The following is a 12,732-nucleotide window of genomic DNA, read 5'->3' as shown; positions in this document are numbered from 1 at the left end:
GGCCTCTCGGTGGAACAAAGATGGACCGGCTAATGAAGCTGAAAAATGGTGCTTCATTGTCGAGCCTGAATGCAATCTGCTGTCTCCGCCGCGTGCATTCTGTATCATTTAAGCGGTGTTGTGTCTCTGTGTAAAACAGTTGACCTTGGCTCACATGCCTCCAGGTGGGATCCCCAGCATACTAATGAGGGTGAGTGCAGAGGAATGCTACGCTAGGCTCTCTCTGATCTTTACTACTGCTGCCACCTCTGCTGCTGCAGTTTAAACTGACGCTTTGTTTCATTCACTGCACAGGAAGGTACTCCAGTGGATGGTCTAGACAGGGAAATGCTGCCAGTGCTGCAGGGATATGAGGAAATATTAATATGATCGATTTATCTGCACTTGTGGAATCTGCATTAGTTCCTATTAATGCGGGCACCATTTCTCCAAGTTGTTTTGCACGTACTGCAGCCGATATACAGTATATCTCTGACTCTTTTTTCTCTTTGTATCAACAGGGAGTCTGCGTCATGACAACAGCCTTCCTGCACTTCTTCTTCCTGGCATCGTTCTGCTGGGTCCTCACCGAGGCCTGGCAGTCCTACATGGCAGTGACGGGAAAAGTTCGGACCAGGCTCATCCGCAAGCGCTTTCTGTGTCTGGGCTGGGGTAAGAAAGCAGCATGTTTCCCTAAACCTCTTCATTATCTCCCATCATCCCTCGCAGCTGCCGTTTCCTCCCAAGGTCTCTGGCCAAGGTGTCTTTCCAAGTATGTGTGTGTCTTTTTTTCCGTCCGCTGTTCCCATCCTCTCTCTGTGGGGCAGCCAGATCTCCCTCCTGTCGGCCTCTTTGTTGTGATGCTTTTGTGCTCCAGTCAAGCTCTCTGAGGGCCCGATAAATGGACCGGCCTTCAAGAGAGACCGGTGCGGCTCCAGCAGAGCAGGTTGAAATGACCTTATGTCTGATAAAGAGTGTGTGAGTGGAGCACTTACACTGCGGAGAACACACCGTGTGTACAGTACAACCTCAGAAAAGGCGTAGGAAAGAGAGAGGAAATGCTCGCAATGGTAAAATGGAGTGATTTATCATGATTATACATATTCTGAAATCCTTTCCAATTCAATTATTTGTAATATTAATACGAATCCCAAATGAAATAGTTAGTACCCAACATAATGGTTTTAGTACCCGTACAAATTCTAATCAGTCTGGATGTCAGATACTTTATTTCCCTGCCTCCCACGCTCTGTTCCTGACTCTTGAGTGTTACGTCACAAAAGAAGAAGCTATTGCAAGGCCACATATCTGTCAAGAAACACAGGCAGATCAACATCTGTATCAACATTTGAAAGATTTTAATGTGTTTCTTCATTTGGTAAATGTCAGTCTGTATGCTCGTCCAAACGTTTCGTTTCTTTCAGTCTGCTAGAAATCTCTCCTTAAAAAAATAAAAATCTATTTGATTATGAAAGAGCCCACACTCATTCTTCTTGTTACCTAGCAACAAACAAGGCTCTCTTAGTCATTGCAGTGCCACTGCTTGCTGCAAAAGAAAATGGACAAAGGCTGTTTCTACAATCACATGGATTTTTCTAAAAACGCCCCGACAGACAGTTTGTTGATAAATAATACAATCTATATCATTTTGTATGATAATAACAAAGCATTATTTAATATGAATGCTATTTTTCACTTAAATCCTCCTCAGATTACCCTCTGTGTTCAAATAGAAGACGATAAACCTTTTTAGAACAGATTTACAAAGTGAAACGCAGCACGCGGTACCTGTTGTCTCTTAATTCAGCCGGTTTGAAGTGCGGCGTCTCCGCCAGGCTGTTGCCAGCACGATGATTCATGACACGCTTGTGTACACTCTGCACTCTTTACCTCTTCAGCACTGCAGAGAGACACTGGATGGCCACAGGGTCTTCGCCTCGTGCCTCCGGGAAACTGATTACATCAATAGCACCTGCCTGCGCTGCTCCGAGAGGAAAAAAGCGTTAATATTCTGAGCACACAGTAGTAAGAAGAACCGACTCCATTACACCAATCCATAATGAGGAGTCATAATGCAACAGAAAATCCCTCCATATAAAACATGTGTGGAAGGCGGGGACATTTCTTACAGTAAATTGATGAAATGTCACAATGTGGTTTCCTGGACTCAATGCTCTGCTGCCATTTTGTGGAAGCACAGTACAGTACAGTACAGTGTGTTCTCCTCTGCTACTTAATGGAATACTGTGCAGCATGTTGATTGAAATATTGAAATGCATCATATACGTCTCAGACGATTGTATAATCTCATACTGTAGCATCTAATGGAGTGAATATGCGCTTTTTAAAATGGCTGGAAGGCAGAGTCTGACTTTTTCTGCATTGAAGTGAGCTTATGCTTCTCGAATAACTATTGATTGTTTTCTCTTTTCAAGGATTACCAGCTCTAGTGGTTGCTGTTTCAATGGGATTCACCAAAACAAAGGGCTATGGGACACCTTTATAGTAAGTGTTTCTTTTCTAAATTCTTATTTATATCAACACTTAAGGGAAATGAATAAGTGCTCCTGCAGTGGCTTAGTTATCTAAACAGGGCCATAAACAAAGTCCCCTCGACCCAATCAAATTTCAAAATAGCACAGCAAGACCCCAATTCTGTGTGACTTGTATCCCTGCTGGATACCATACCCATAAACACTGCTTAAAATCTCTTTAGCATGTTATTACCCAGTGAAACTTTGGAAATAGAGTTACAGCATATGGCACTTCTCCCTTGACAATTGAGGGGAATACAATTGTATGCTGGTGTGCACCATTAGCTCTGATGTTGATGCCTTGGAGGGAGTTAACAGTTTTTTTGTTCCTGTTTTCTCTGCAGCTGTTGGTTGTCTTTGGAGGGTGGACTCCTGTATGCCTTTGTTGGACCGGCAGCTGCTGTTGTTCTGGTATGTTATGTCCAGGTTTAACTTTTAAATGATGAATAGATAGGGGATTTACAACAACTACAGCTAAAGTTTGAGGCATCACCTGAAGAAATATATCCCAAAACACAAACCTTGCGTGGCTTAGACATCGTTTGTACGCAAACAAATCAATGTGCGGTCCTGTAGATGCTACAGTATCAATGTGGTACATTTGCACTGTGTTACAAAACGACTAAATGTTGCTCTGAAAATGCCTAAGAGGAGGAACACACTCCGCTTTCAAAGTCAAAGTAATGAGCATCCCATCAGGCAATGTGCTCAAGCAATTCCCTTTCATTTACCATAATGGTGCTCCATGTCGCTGTGAGGTTATAAAGTATTAATGCATTAGATTTGTTCAGAATCTAATATACTGGGGTATTTTAATCATCTTGTATTTACATTGTTGTACTGAGAAAATTACACCAAGAATGTGATTATGCAAATCACTAAATCTGTGTCAGAGGGACAGAGGACGCTGAATACTGAGTGCTTTTTTTCCTTTGTAAAACCACTCTACTGTGGTGGGATTTTTTAAATAAGGATATTTCAGATTTCCTTTTTAAAAAGCGACTAAACGACTTAGTGAGCTGAGCTTTAAATGCACAGAGGCGCCCAAGTCTTGCTGTGCTTTCGTTTTCAAATGTGATGAACCTCAGAGGAACATAAGCTAATCTCTGTAGAAACCGCAGAAAAGACCCTCTGCCGTGTGAGAATGATGTACTGTATTGATACTAGAACATCACAATACCATTTCTCACAGACACAAAGGGTGATGGGGATGAACTTCCCCACATGTATTAGTATAAATACTTAATAGTGTCTTCATCTCAGCTCAAGAGGGATTTGATATAAAGGAATATCTAAAATAAGTGTCTACCCAGCTGCTAAATCTGTAGTGTTATATTTGCCTAGGTGCTGCTAATAATAGGTGAAGGTGCCTTTGAGAAGACGAGTGTTTCTTGTCAAGCCGATCTTTTCTTCAGGCTGTTGTTCTGGGCTGGGTATCCAGGGCATGCCTCATCCCTTGGCTGAAATGTCACAGAGAGGAACAAACAATAGAAGCTAGAGGTCAAAGCTCAGCGCAGGCAGAGAAAATAAAAAGCCCAGCGGGATAATGACATTAAATCAGACGAAAAATGTCAAGCCCGGATATTACGCGATATATTTAACATCGGTTTTAAAACAATCTTGTTTGCGAATGTTTCATTGTAAAAGCTAATGTTTCCTTTTCTCATTGACAGGTGAACATGGTGATCGGTATCTTGGTGTTTAATAAACTCGTGTCCAGGGATGGCATCCTGGACAAGAAGCTGAAGCATCGAGCAGGGTATGACAGCCAATCCTTGTCAGTACCTGCTTTTTTTTCTTCTTATCATCATGCAAAAATACAAATACGCTTTGATATTTCTTTCACACACATATGGAGATTCAGACCTGCTTTTCGCGCTGTTGAAAGGAAATGTAGAAGCATAAACATAAAGAGGTCAGATCTCTCTCGGGGGGGGGGGGGGGACGTGGCTTCCTATTGCTTTGGCAGAATCAGTCCACGAGATGAAAATCATTAAATCGCCCACACATTGGCTACGTCTGCTGTTGCTAACATGCTGGGGGAGAATTTGAAAGTCGGGGATAGTGGCTGTTAGCGTTGTTTGTCATGCTGTTGTCTCTATGTCCCACAGACAGATGAGTGAGCCCCATACAGGATTAACTCTCAAGTGTGCCAAATGTGGTGTTGTATCAACAACTGCTTTATCAGCAACTACAGCTAGCAATGCAATGTAAGTGCCTGTCAGTGTCTCTGAATCAATAAGACGATGCTACAGGGAGTTTCTGCATGTAAAGCGTGTCCACCGCTACAATTTAAACCTTGCAGTCCACTGCAGCGTGAACTGATGTTGCACTAACATCTACAACACATCCGAGCTATAGTACAGGGATGTGTTTTACTGTAAACGTGTGGTGTTACATGTCTATTGTACAGCTTACATCACTACAAGCATGCACATTAAAGCCCTGGAGTAAAAAAAGGCTTTGATGGAGATATGGACTTTGTACTCCAGATTTGATCGTGTTGTCGATACCGATACTCGTGCTTTTAAATGCGCTCTCTTCCCTTCCTTCTCTCAGGGCGTCCCTGTGGAGCTCCTGTGTGGTCCTACCTCTGCTGGCTCTGACCTGGATGTCTGCAGTGCTCGCCATGACGGACAAACGCTCCATCCTCTTTCAGATCCTCTTCGCTGTCTTTGACTCGCTGCAGGGCTTTGTCATTGTGATGGTGCACTGTGTCCTACGGAGAGAGGTAGAGGAAGTCATGTTTCTTTCACCCATGATCACTTTTTTCTCTGGTATTCAGGTTCAAATGGAGATGATTCTTTTGAAGTTATCACAACCAGGACATACATTTTAAGTGTTTTTTGTTGCATTTTGGGAAATACACTATAGTTTCCCTACTTGACAGAAGACAAGACCCATTTACAAAACAGTAATGAACTTCCAATTGCTTATCTGTTTAAAGCATGTGATACACAGCATTAGTGTACATGATGAGAAACGGATTCCCTCTGTCTTTAGGTCCAAGATGCATTGAGGTGTCGGCTCAGAAACTGCCAAGACCCAATCAGTGGAGACGCAACAGGAACCTTCCCTAACGGGCATGCTCAGATAATGGTAGGCACATTTACTCTCTGTTATCTGACACCATTTGCTCCTCTGTAATTTAACAGACCTAATGTTCCCTGATTATTTACAATACACATCCAGAACTCCTTTTCCCCCCATTGACCTTAATTTAACTTGTGCTCTTCATGCATTCTTTGAGTTCATTATTATCCAGCTTTAATGTAGCCTCTAAAACATGAGGAATTGTTTTCCATAGCTTCATCATTTTCCACACAACGCTCTTGCAAAGCTGCAATTACATGCAGGGTAGACATTTGGCCTCGTGATAAATGGCATCAGCTCCCTTTGGTTTTCTTAGGCCCCGAGCCCAACACTTTATTTCCATTTGATTGAACTTACAGGCCGTGTTTGCGATGCATCTTTCTCATTTCCTCTCACAGGGTAATAGAGGACTGTTCCCTGCCTGACCTTTGAAATGGGACACCAGCCCTCTTCATCTAGCACAACGATGCCGATGGCACATCATGGCAATGATCGGCCATTAGTATTCTAATGCACCTCAGAGAGAAATAGTTCTCATGATAGCACAATGGTGTCAAGGCCCCCTAATTCAATGCAGCCATTAGCAGCACCACATACATGCAGCTAATGCATCCCCCCCCCTATAGATGTGTTATTGATATATTGTTAGGATGCAGAGAAAAAACGACCGCTTTGCATTTTACTCAAGCATTGGGAAATACAAATACAAAATATATATTCTATCATTATTTTGCGGCTGGCTTTTTCCACATGAATGTTTTGTATTCACACAGTTTACAGTATAAAAGGCTTCAATGTTTCGCGATACTGACCTTTTGACTGTCCTCTCTCTACAGACTGACTTTGAAAAAGATGTGGACATCGCCTGCCGATCAGGTAAAGAACCGACAGCCTTTTATCAACAGCATTCTCCTTGCCTTGCATGTAAAAAAAGAAAGAGGATAGACAATAAAAATAGCTGAGGTTACATAACAAGCATCAAACCCCACAGGAGACTTTTCTCACAGTTACCAAAACACTGACTTTAATCTGAGAACAAAACAGTATGAAGAGAGCTGTTGGATATTCACTTTAAGCTTAACAGCACTAAAGTGAAGAACATCAGCTTTTCCCATCCTGCATGTTTTCATTATGTAGACACTGTCGTAGGTGCTATGTGTTTCATTCCAAGAGGATGTTCTTCTAGTGGGAGTGTATAACCTCCTGATTCTTGCGTCTAGTTTTTGGTACTTTAAAGCCACACTAATTGTTTGGAGAGATGATTTAATAAAAATAAATATTCCTTAGAGATTGTGCAAGTGATCCTGCGTGTATCTAGTGGCGGTAACTTGGCACGAGCATGAGAACTCGCCTTTCTCCAATCCCTTCCGAACCAATGAAGAACACATAAGTGGATCTGCAGGGAATAACAGAGCGGACCACTATTAGGAGCTTTCAGAAACACAGCTTGTTAAGAGACGGAAAAAAGGTTGTCTGGCTCTTTTGACCAAACATTACTTCATGCCGTGCAGTCTTGTAAAGCTAAAGTGGACTTACTCGATACAAAAAGGCAGAGCTAACAGGTGTCATTCATAAATCATGACCTGAATCAGCTGCCAAGAGAAAAGCACTTCACAGATTACTCTCTGGGGTCAGCAAATTTAATTTGCCTGTTCACAAACGGGGATTATCATCGAGTGCAGTGGAAATATTCTGCTGTGTCACTTACAGAGTATAAGAGTAAAGTGAATACCAGACTCAGATGTGTTTTCCCCATGTCAACACTGAGAATTAAATTAGACTGGAACAAAAAGACAAGATAGATCTTTTGCACTCCTTGTAATCTGCTTGCAGACATTTTGTGAACAGACAACATAATTCCTACTGATTCACGAGGAGCATATTAAACTGCTCAGTTTGGAGGGCGAGTTGTTCTTATAACTGTAAAGTATCTCTGAATAGATAGCTGCTGTGTAATATTCAGTGATTCAAAAGGTCATCAGGACCATTAAATTATGATAAGGCTACATGTTTTATGGCAGGGAAAATGTCAGGATGCAACTTTATTTACTGTTACATCCTCCAGAGATACCTGCTGTTGTGTCCTTTGCCTTTAGATGAAATGTCACACTAAGCATTTATTAGCAGTTATTTGTCCTGTCTGCAGTACACAATCCTTTGAGAATTGCTTCATATTGACTTGAATGTCTTGTTCTTGTGTTCATATGTGGGATTATCTCCGACAAACTGTGACACAACTTTCATTACAGAAAAACATCAACTAATGGGTGTATCACTCTGCCCTGCAGCGCTCCACAAAGACATGGGCTCGTGTCGCGCAGCCACCATCACAGGCACCCTCTCCCGCATTTCTCTCAATGATGAGGAAGATGAGAAGCTCCCCGAAGGCCTCAACTACTCTACGTTGCCTGGCAACATCATCTCCAAAGTGATTATCCAGCAGCCTTCAGCTATGCACATGCCGATGGGTGATCTGAAAGAGCAGCAGTGCATGGTCGACAGTAACGCTGAACTGCGCCGCGCTGTGTACCTGTGCACCGACGACGCCATGCGCCAGAGCGACCACGACATGGGGGGCCACGACATGGAGGGCCACGCCATGCAGGCCCAGATGATGGAGACGGACTACATAGTCATGCCTCGCGCCTCTGCGGTAGTGTCGGGGTCGGGCACCCTCCTGAAAGACGACAACAAGATGAACATCAATATGGATACGCTGCCACACGAGAGGCTGATGCATTACAAGATGAGTCCTGACTTCAATATGAGCCCGTCAGGCATGGACCACATGAATGTGAACCTGGAGCAGCAGTATCCCAGCGCTCCCGAGCAGATGCAGAACCTGCCCTTCGAACCGCGCACGGCTGTAAAGAACTTCCTCGCTGAGATGGAGGAATCTGCGGGGCTTTCTAGGAGTGAGACAGGGTCCACGATATCTATGAGCTCCTTAGAGGTACATATGTTCGTGTGGTTGAAGCACAAAGGAGTCAGAGCTGCAACAAACACCTTCAAATACACCATTCAGCTTTTTTAATGTGTGTATCTTCTTAGACAATTATTAACTTCAGTACTTCCTGTTTTATTTTCACAGAGACGAAAGTCACGATATTCTGATATGGACTTTGAGGTACGTAAAAACATTTATTCCGTACTACATGCATCTAGCTTTTTTTATGCAGAAAAAAGCCATTTATTTTGCAGTTGTGTTTGTCATTTGATTTACTAGTACTTGTTGTGCCTCTTAAGCTTATTGGAGTTACAAAGCCTTGACTCAATGAGATTTATTTACCTGCTGTGTAGTTAAGGTAAAAGCAAGGCTGTCAACTGACAAACAGGGCAACAGTTCTCATCAACATTTGTTCCTCCTCCATCTCCTCCATCCATTAGCTATACGTTGATTTTCAAAAATGTATGCTTTTTAAAGTCATTTGCACATTTCACATCTGATTTCACCACTGGTTTCAACAATGATTATATTGGCTTGCAAACACATTCAAAACCCCCTTTGGCAGGTTTTTAGCATTCCTTTGCAATTATTTAAGCAGGCTTTACTGCATATATCTTGTGCGCACTTTCAAAGTAAAGGAAACATGAGGCTTCTGGCAGCGATTTTGGTGTGGGGTGCATTTTGTTTTTTAGCTTCGATGCACACCAACCCATTAAATGGAAGTTTTGTGCCAAGGTTTGATTATAAGGATTTCCCTTACGCGTACAAAACCCCTAAATGACTCAATTCGTCAGTAATGAAGAATTATGTTGAATTCAGATACTCCAGACATGGCAAATAAAAATAGTTTCAGGATTTAACTGTCCCATCCCTCTAACTTTAATTATATTGGTGTTTCCTTAATTTTGGCAGCCACTTGTATATATGCAGAGACAAGTAGATTTGTTTCAAACCTGGCCTATAAGTAAATTACCATGACACTAATAAATTGATCAGAGTTGGAGTGGGTGGAGAGGAAGATGCTTTTCCATTATTGGCTGTCAATACCAAAGAAAAAACCCTTGCCATTGCAGAAAGTCATGCACACCAGGAAAAGACACATGGAGCTGTTCCAGGAACTGAATCAGAAATTTCAAACCCTGGACCGATTTCGAGACATACCAAATATGGGCAGCATGGTGAGTAACAGGAATCCAGTAGGGTGGCAATCAGCCAATTAAATAGACTCCATCAAAATAGCCTTTTTTAAATATCCAGTGCAGGACACGTAATGTGTGATTGTGCAAATGAGCAGTTACAGTATGTGTAGCTGTACTCATGTGGCAGTGAACCTTCCTATACATAGAGGGCCTGCCAGCAGCTGGCGGGGGGGCGAGTGAGGGGGCTGCCCCCTAAAAAAGGCACTGAAGCATTTTCTCCACAAGGCCAGTGTCAGGGAAAAGACCTTTAGTAATCTTGTTGCAATAGAGTGCATCCATTCCAATGCAAGGCCATGAATGCACTTTTATTTACATGCACATTTATCTACTTAGCAACCCCATCATTTTTCCATTAATGCATGGCAGATTTTTTAACCTATCAACATCTATACAAATATTACCTCAAGTTCACTTTTCTATTACTGCAACTGTGTGTGGGAGGGGGAAACTTTTCTTCTTTGTCAAGTCAGAAGTTTTATGAGAATTTGTTCTGATCTTGCTGCAAATCAAAAAGTCCCACCTTCTGTCTCCACACCTGGCGGGAGCTGTGGACATCGGGCATGTCAGCAGCGTTGCTTTTTGTATTCAAGGCAACAAGTAGGAATTGGACTAGTGACCAAACACAGCCAGACATATTAGACAATGTCAGGCAGACTTTTGGCTGCATGTAATCCTTTTTTCACTCACATTTCATCCCTACAGCACTATGTCATTTGAGGCCCGTTGCTTAGTTACCAGTGCAAGATCTTTTATATAAAAACAGTATATTGTCACTGCCCTTTTTTCTTTTTTCCCCCCAAAATGAATCTACCACAGAGCTGGCTGCAGACATTAGTATCCATTTTATTTTCCCGTGACTGGGAGCAGCTTCTCTTCCTTATTCGTGATAGCGACTGTGAGATTGTCAATGAGAGCACATTTAAGTTAATGGCTCACACATGGAGCCCATACAGTGCATCCATTTCTGCGCTTGGGGAAAACACCATTTCTTAATGACTCCATGATAAGCATGGTCACATTTAATACACTGTCATTATCCTTTGTTATTTGATGCTTTCCACAGCATTAATCCATTATTTTCAATTAGCAATTGTAAGGAATGCATTCAATGCCCTTTTGAATGAACTGACTTGGATGGAAATGTCTTTTTTTTCTTCCGTTGTAAAAATACCAGTCTAGCCGCAGAGGAAGTCATGCCACTAATATCACACCCCACTGGCCATGTTCACAGGACAAGGCAATGCCAAACAAGAACCCATGGGAGAGCTACAATCCAGCCTGTGAGTACCAGAATTACGCCACTATGAATGTACTAGAATCTGACACCAAGGACTCACTGGAGATGACACCTGCAGAGTGGGAAAAGTGTGTCAACTTACCCTTAGATGTCCAGGAGGGAGACTTCCAAACAGAGGTCTAGAGGGCGACGAAGGAGGAAATGCAAACTAGGAAAAAGGAGGAGAGCGAGATGTATTTTGCACTGAATAAAGCAACAGACTTTTCTAACAGCCTTGGCATACATATCTGGATTATACGAGTGTGGCAGGGACATTATGTGCCAATACAATATAAGGACTGAGGAGAGAGAAAAAAGAAAAAAGGGAAAAAAACATCAGTGTTACTTTTTGTATTCTCACTAGTGTACTTAGTGTGGGGCAGCCTGGTGTACAATATTTACCATCATGTGTTTCAAATTATCTGTTGAGGAATTGGCTAAAAAAGGTAATCTCTCAAGATGAAACCTCACAAAGCAAATGACATGCCATGTCGTCCCAGCTTCATTGGATCCAGTTTTGATTTCATAAAACTGGATCCTGGAGCACAATGTATATATTTATGCAGGTTTTTAAAAAGTTTATAACAGTCTGTTTGGCCATTACTACACTTTTTACTTTATAATATAAAACATGGGAGGCAAAGAGGATTTTTCTGTCATATTAAAATGAATGTTTGTCAAGCTACATTCTTCATTGCTTTAAATGCAATAAAGATAATACTCACTTTTATATAAATAATATATTTCACAACTTTAATACTGCAGAATCTGCTTGAAGGATCCCAGCAAGCTCTCTCATCTGCAGCTCTGTATAAAATATTTAAAAACAAAATGTTGTATGGTGTAAATAAACTTTTGTCTACATATGTTTTACTTGTGCCAATTTATTTTAATGAGAACAAATGCCAACCTGATCAAAAGTTATAGCGAAAAATGTTAACATTTGAAAAGGAATGTAAATAAAAGAGGAAATATGTTCGTACTGCTTCAGAGGTTGTGTCAAGTTTATGTGGTTTGTTGATTGTGGAACTCATTACTCACTTTGACTTTTGAATGTATGAAACCCAATGAAGGGAATTTGACTGGATATGAAAATACAGCTATCCCTGTCTGAGGATGGTGAACATTAATTGGACCTATGAGATAAAAACACATGATTGACAGTGTCCTATTCACTCGAAAAATGCAAATTGTCTAAAAGTTCTCTTCAGTACCTCTCTGATGATTTGTATCTCATGTTAGTCATTCCCTTCATGATTTAGATCCTAGCTGCAGTTAAAGGTGAAGCACTGTAAAGTTTCCTGACTCACCTCATATCTGATTATCTCTCACACTCTTATCTGATTTCTGAATTTTGGATAGGAAACATTCGACTCCTAATAGGTTTCTGTGGCTCCAGAAGGCTCACCTGATAAGATCAGTTAAGATTTGTCTGGGCAGACAGGTCCAGACAGAGCACAAATGGAAGGAGGGTGTGAGGGCTTAGGGGAAAATCTTGTGTGTCCCATCTGGTGGTTTGCGGTACGGCTGACACTTCGGCAATGAGAGTCTCTGTATGAGTCCAGCCTCTAGGGAGGAGGGGTCCACCAGGAGAGGAGGAAGATAGGGAGGAGGTGAGGTGACTTTGATCGGCCCCATCAGTGAGGATAATGACAAGAGGGAATACAGGGGAAGATAATAAACACAGGCTAACATTAATGAGGA

The 12,732-nt window shown here is 41.9% G+C and overlaps 1 protein-coding gene across 11 annotated transcripts in view; it reads left to right on the top strand.

Moving 5' to 3' along the window:
* The window catches only part of adgrb3 (adhesion G protein-coupled receptor B3), a 105,277-nt gene extending 93,263 nt beyond the window's left edge, over positions 1-12,014 (top strand). For 2 of the 11 annotated variants that reach the window (XM_034152208.1, XM_034152207.1), the window contains 12 exons: positions 501-651; positions 2,415-2,484; positions 2,858-2,924; positions 4,187-4,290; positions 4,625-4,723; positions 5,073-5,244; positions 5,517-5,612; positions 6,443-6,482; positions 7,856-8,559; positions 8,698-8,733; positions 9,627-9,731; positions 10,927-12,014. In XM_034152208.1, coding sequence (XP_034008099.1) covers positions 501-651; positions 2,415-2,484; positions 2,858-2,924; positions 4,187-4,290; positions 4,625-4,723; positions 5,073-5,244; positions 5,517-5,612; positions 6,443-6,482; positions 7,856-8,559; positions 8,698-8,733; positions 9,627-9,731; positions 10,927-11,172 — 1,890 coding nt within the window. In that variant the 3' untranslated portion in view covers positions 11,173-12,014. The remainder of the gene's footprint in view (positions 1-500; positions 652-2,414; positions 2,485-2,857; positions 2,925-4,186; positions 4,291-4,624; positions 4,724-5,072; positions 5,245-5,516; positions 5,613-6,442; positions 6,483-7,855; positions 8,560-8,697; positions 8,734-9,626; positions 9,732-10,926) is intronic. The other 9 variants (XM_034152211.1, XM_034152209.1, XM_034152210.1 and 6 more) reach the window with 9 other exon arrangements.
* The last annotated feature ends 718 nt before the right edge of the window (positions 12,015-12,732 follow it).

This window comes from Trematomus bernacchii, unplaced genomic scaffold (assembly GCF_902827165.1).
Source record: "Trematomus bernacchii unplaced genomic scaffold, fTreBer1.1, whole genome shotgun sequence".
Classification (NCBI taxonomy): Eukaryota; Metazoa; Chordata; class Actinopteri; order Perciformes; family Nototheniidae; genus Trematomus; species Trematomus bernacchii.
This window is presented reverse-complemented; position numbering and strand designations above follow the sequence as displayed.